Raw genomic sequence first — 6,000 nt, 5'->3', positions numbered from 1 at the left:
TGGGATGGGATGGGATGGGATGGGATGGGATGGGATGGGTTACGGCTCTTTGCAGAATCTCTGCGCTTGACAAGACTGAAGTGACGTGGGGTGTAATTACAGGATGTTCTGAAACAATACTTAAAACCGATGTCTTTTTCCTTCCTGAAATCTTTGCATGTGCAAGGAAGGCTTTAGGGGAAACCCCATTTGGGACTGTCAAAATCACTATAGTTAGCAGGAGCTTTAATTAATTTGTGAATTAGGGTTTAATACTTTACTTTACTTTACTCTATCTGCACGGGTCTTTATAACCCCAAAACTTGCAAAGAAAAGCAGCCAGAAAGAGTTTCTGTAAAATTATATGCTGAAACTTAAGGTGTTCTGCAATGTTGCTTATGTTGTGTTACCTGGTGTGTAGAGAATTTTTATCAAAGCATATACCATGCCATATTACTCCCCCATTAATCATTTTGTGCTGGGTTAGCTCATACATATTCTCAGTACCTCTCTGCCTGTGCATTAGTGAAAACCTCACATTCTCTCTTAACATGCTGAAGCCTGAATATTGTCCAGTCTGACAAAGGTAGTTTGAATGGTATGTTCAAAGCATTAAGTTTTGTAGTGAAATTTCTAATACTGATTTTTAATACTGACTTTGCCTCAAAATGTCTATAAAACTCTTGGCTTCTGCTTCCTTTTTGATGACTTGAGGGTATCTCAATGTATTTTTTTTTCCTAATGGTACTATAACAGTACTATCTAAGTAGTCCACAACTCTAGAAATAGTTATGCTAATATTTTGTGGGAGTTCTTGTGATGCTCAACAGTGTGCACTCTGAGAAAACGTCAGAATCTTGTCTCAAAAAACTTAAGAAAAAAATCCCTCATGCCTTCCCCATCTGTGTGACTAAGAGCTGTTTTTTCCGCCTTACATTCTAGAAACAGATTTTGTAGGCCTGCTTGCAGCTAAGCATTACCATTTATAGTGAATATGGTGAGCTGCTCCCTTGTGTATTTTCTGCTGCTGGTTACAGAAATATCAAGAGTTAAAATACTTCCCAATATTTTCTTTTTTCCTAGACAAAACATCAGCGTGCTGAGCTCAGTTATCTAGTTGACAGACCCCGACGAGTAAACAGGTAGGAGCTCCATAGCCTTGGTTTCCTCATGCATGCTTTAGCAAGTCTGAATGGGGTGCAGAAATGTGTTTACTGCCAATGTAACAGAGTAGTAAAGCAGTGGAAAGTCAAACGTATGTAGATGCACTAAATGAGTTTGAATTATGGCTTTTCTAAACTGGTTTCAAAATTGACTGAAAAGAGAACAAAATCTCGGCTTCTATTAGTCTAAAACGTGCTTCAGATACTTATGAATATGCTTCTGTAGGGTGTCCCAGAAAATAGTCTCACTGAGTTGAAATTCAGCTTAAGTAAATGGTACCAAATTACTTTTACCGAGTACATGGAACCCAGGTGGACTAACAACCCTTGCTGTCCCTTCCAACCATGCTCCCAAGGTCTGAAAACTCCTCATTATGTTTATGGTGGGCGGGGCGCCTCTGTGGAAGCCCTGCAGCAGGCAGGAGTGGGGGGAATGCAGCACCGTGTTTGGCCATGTGATGGCGGAAGAATGTTTTATGAGTTCCTCTTTAATGTTTATTCTAATGTAAAGATGTTTCTGTGTCTAGTTCTGCATTCCAGGAAGCAGACATAGTAAGCTCTAAGGACAGTGGTCATGGAGACAGTGAGCAAGGAGACAGTGATCATGATGCCACTAATCGAGGTCAATCCTCTGGTAAGTCTGATAAGAGAATGGAAATAGTGGATCTTTAAGTAGGGAGACTAGAAGGAACAGTTACTTATAGGAATATAATACAAGAGAGGCGTAAATAAGGTGAGCATATTTATTGTGTGGGTTTAAGTCAGCTTGCTGCTACAGTTACCTGGACAAGGAGGCAATTTTGAACCTCTTTTGGTCATGGGGCAGAGTTTATTTTATTCATTTGGTTGGGGGTGGGAATTGGATGTGTTATACTGCATCATTCACAGTAGCAAAACTTCCTGCACATTAAGACAGAGTTGTTGGTACATTTTATAGCACATTTTTTCCTACTGCAGATTTAGGGAATTTCAAAGCATTAAGCAATTTTGTTTAGTAGGCACTTCAGCTGGCATGGCAATGGGAAGTGAAGGGGGAGTTCCCAAGGGAAAGAATGGACCCAATGATTGAATGACAGCCAGACCGTGAGAGTTTTTTTTCCGTGGATCAGTGGAGACACACTGGGTGCTCTGAATGTGTAATACCTTAGCATTTTTGGAGGATTGTCTGTTAATTCAAATTGAGGCACCATATAGTGCAAGTGGTCTCCATGTTAATAAGGTATTATTAAATACATTTTCTTGATAGAGGAAAGAAAGGCTTTAAAAGACTGTGAATCACTTGGAAGATACACACATTGCAGTGTTATGCCCATATGTAGGGCTTGCTGTGTTAGTTCTCATACTGTCAGTTTGCTTCTGAAAGGAACATTTGTTCAGAGCCTGTGCATTAGAATTCACGCTCACCCTCACACTGCATTTTAGCTACAAATGCTGTGCTTTCTTTCCTACTACAGCCTCCACAGGTCTGGTACATCTTTGTTCAATACAGTGTTGTCTTTCCCTTCGTTTCCTTTGTGCTCTGTCATGTATAAAGATTTGCTACAAGTGTGTCCCTTTTTTTTCCCCAACCCCCACCTTAGAAGATACCGGGGCAGGGTACCCAGTACTGTCAGGGCAGTGCTGCCTCAGCCTCCTGCTCTGTTAATGTCCCCTGTTTTCTTGCTGCTGTAGTCACTGTGCCCTTAATGATGGGAAACCCAGGCACCAGGGGAAGAGGAGGCTGCCACAGGGCCTCTTTCTATTGCTGCAAGTCATTAATATGCAGACCTAATGAGACTTGAGAAGAGCCAAGAGTCTCTGGAGCTCTCTGCTTCTTGCAGGGCTTCATGCTAAGTGAACAGAGTGTCTATTTTGTGTCTGGGAACCTGACAACAAACCAGGTCTTGCCAGAAGTTTACATCTGAACACAGAGCCTCTTTCATTTTTGGCCTATATATGGCATATGATTTATTATTGTTTGAAAAAGCCATGTATTTAGTCTCCCCTCAGCCTTTCTTTCGCACTGTTTCTGATGCAGCAATCAGGGCTACTGAGTTATAAAAAGCTCCCTCTCCTCCTGCCCTCCCTGCATTCCTGTTTTTTTTTTCTCTTTTACGCATTCTACTGCAGCAGTCATCTCCATGAACATTTCAATCAGCTTAGTCCCTCAACATAATGAACCATAATATCCAAACAGGAGAGAAAAGAATAAACATCTGCAGAAGGGGCTGGATTTGACTGATGGTGGGAATATAATCATATAGCTGCACATCAACTGAAAGCTATTTTCTTTTAGATGCATTCTGTGCTGTTATTGTTGTGCCTCTGTTCTTTCTTTCCCTCCATTTTAAAGAAGACTATGAATACTTGTCATACTTGGCATTGATCCTTAGTGGGGTAAATTCTTCATTTCTATTTTATCAAATAGTGGGGAAAAAACTATTCTGTACTTCTAAATAATTTTAAATCATTTAGGAATCTGATGGGATTTGTGAACTTCTGTGTCTTCAATGGTGATGACATAGGAAGTAATGAAGACAATTAGGCTTGGTCTACTCACAATTAATAGTTTGAAATGAAAGAATACTCAGAATTTCACACATCCCATCAGATTCTTAAATTATTTGAAAATATATAAGAATCTGATATGATTTGTGAACTGTATCTTCAATGGTGATCACATAGTACATAATGAAAGCTGACAATTAGGCTTGGTCTACTCACAATTAGTAGTTTGAACTAAAAACTCAGAATACACCAATTTCATAGATTGGTGCTGAGATATGAGATTTTATTTGCATGCACTATTCTTTTAATGATAGTCCCAAATAAATACTTCAATACAAATCTCTGTAGAAACAACTTTAATATTCTACATACATATTATATAATTTTCCTGTAAGTTTTGGGCTGAATCATGCAGTCTTGATGCAAAGAATGTGCCCTTTTACCTCAGTGATGACAAGATATTTTGACATAAGAACTTCATTCTTGCTATTAGCTTTTGGTGATGAATTTTATGGTGAAAAAAAGGAGCATAAATCTTGTTTGATCTCAAATTGCTAGAGGAAATATGGAGGGAATGTCTTCTCAGTTCTTTTTGGTCATTCTGATGCTGTATAATCAATTATTTCTAAATTACTGAAGGAAAACACACTGATTGATAACATGGCAGCAGTTTGGGCTGGGTTTTTTTTTCCAAGATATTACCTGATACTATGCAGCGTCATATCTGTTTTCAAAAGCATCTAAAAATATTTAGTAGGTAATTCACATTGACAGACAAAACTCCTTCCCTACCAGTTTTAGTCAGCAGCAGGTTCTGCTGGCAAAACATCTTTTTACTGTTCTGCACATGACTTCTGTCACTAGTGAACAATCCTGTGGCACACGAGTAGCTCTTCTGTAGTGGTCCATTGCTATCCAAACTGGGTGTTGAGGTCAGTTATTAACTGGGAAGAAAAACATGTTGGATGAAAATCCATCACACTGCCATAGCTTTATTTTGCACAATTATTTAGTGAAAATTCTGAACTATGCTGTTCTACATATAATGAAATATTTTCCTGGGTTTTGAAATTAGATCATAGTTCACCTTTTCACAAAATGTTTTCTTAAAAGTGATTTAGTCATGTTTTAAATGTGCTGAAATGTGTGTAAGGGATTCATATTTTTCCTGAGAGAGTACCACAGGCTATGGTCATCTGCTTTTGGCAGGGAATGGCAGGTAGTGAGATGCTCAAGACCCTAATTTTTGTGGATCAAACAGACATTTCATTGACTGGTATAGTAATCTGAGCTTTTTGAAAAAATGACTTTACAAAGGTGAAGAAGTGCAGGAGGTTTTTGGCAAACAGAGGAAGGGTTTCTCAAACCCTGTGTTCTAATGACTTGTGCTCCTCTTTGAAAATTGCTGAGAGAAAAGCTGCTACTTGCTATAGAACAAACGCAACTCACACCACGCTTCTACCTCTTATTAACACACTGTATTTCAGCCATGTTCTGTTGGAGTGATTGTCAAGCATGAGGTTACTTTATTTCCCATGGTTGATTAAATTCTTGGCCTCCCTTGTGAAACTGCCAGCTTGGGTGCCAATTAATACTCTGCATGTGTGTACATTTAAATTGTATGATTAGACACCTGTCCTGCAAGATTTGAACTTGTGCCATCAACTTATTTCATATGTTTGCTCACTAGCTACTTGGCTTTCCCAAGCAGAGTCCTTCACAGTATTACCCTTTCCTCATGGAATTGGCACGGTGTCTCAGAGGCACTTCAGGAAGGAACGCCCAAGATGTGAAGCCAAGTAGATGCACTGCCATGTATATCCTATAAAATGTATCAGCTTTTTTGACCTGTTTTTGAACAGTTTACATTGGTGCCTGGCTGAAACCTGAAATTAGGTTTCTGCTAGCGGACTTTATGAAGGGAACTGATAAGGGTCTAATATAAAGGCACAGGGTGAAACATTGGCTCACACGTTTTCAGTACAGATTAGGTGAACGCCAAGAGGGTTCATTATTGCAGAAGAGCTGCAATATTTCAGTGTCCATAAGGAAAAGAATACGAGAAGTCAGAAGAATTTTAGTGATAAAGGGACAGAGAAAACCAGTATTTCTTCTGAGACTATGCAGACTGACAGCTAAATCCTGTTTTGAAGATCACTTGGGCAAGAAGTCTGTCTCAGATAAAGTGAGAGTGAACATAAAAATGGCTTAGAAAAGTCCTTTGACTCATGCTAAGGGCTATTTCTATTTCTTTTTTTTTTTTTTTCCTCTTCCTCCTTGGCCTGCATGATTAATACTATTCACATCTCAGTGGTCCAGGTAGGGCTTTGAAGCTGAGATTTGGAAGAGCTGAGTATTGAAGATATTTGAG

At 39.2% G+C, this 6,000-nt stretch overlaps 1 protein-coding gene across 1 annotated transcript in view; it reads left to right on the top strand.

Annotated features, from left to right (window-relative positions):
• The window catches only part of PCDH10 (protocadherin 10), a 35,143-nt gene that overhangs the window by 3,818 nt on the left and 25,325 nt on the right, over window positions 1–6,000 (top strand). The window contains exons 3-4 of the mRNA XM_017736887.1: window positions 1,063–1,121; window positions 1,670–1,776. Coding sequence (XP_017592376.1) covers window positions 1,063–1,121; window positions 1,670–1,776 — 166 coding nt within the window. The remainder of the gene's footprint in view (window positions 1–1,062; window positions 1,122–1,669; window positions 1,777–6,000) is intronic.

Source organism: Corvus brachyrhynchos, unplaced genomic scaffold (genome assembly GCF_000691975.1).
Source record: "Corvus brachyrhynchos isolate BGI_N302 unplaced genomic scaffold, ASM69197v1 scaffold105, whole genome shotgun sequence".
NCBI lineage: Eukaryota > Metazoa > Chordata > Aves > Passeriformes > Corvidae > Corvus > Corvus brachyrhynchos.
This window is presented reverse-complemented; position numbering and strand designations above follow the sequence as displayed.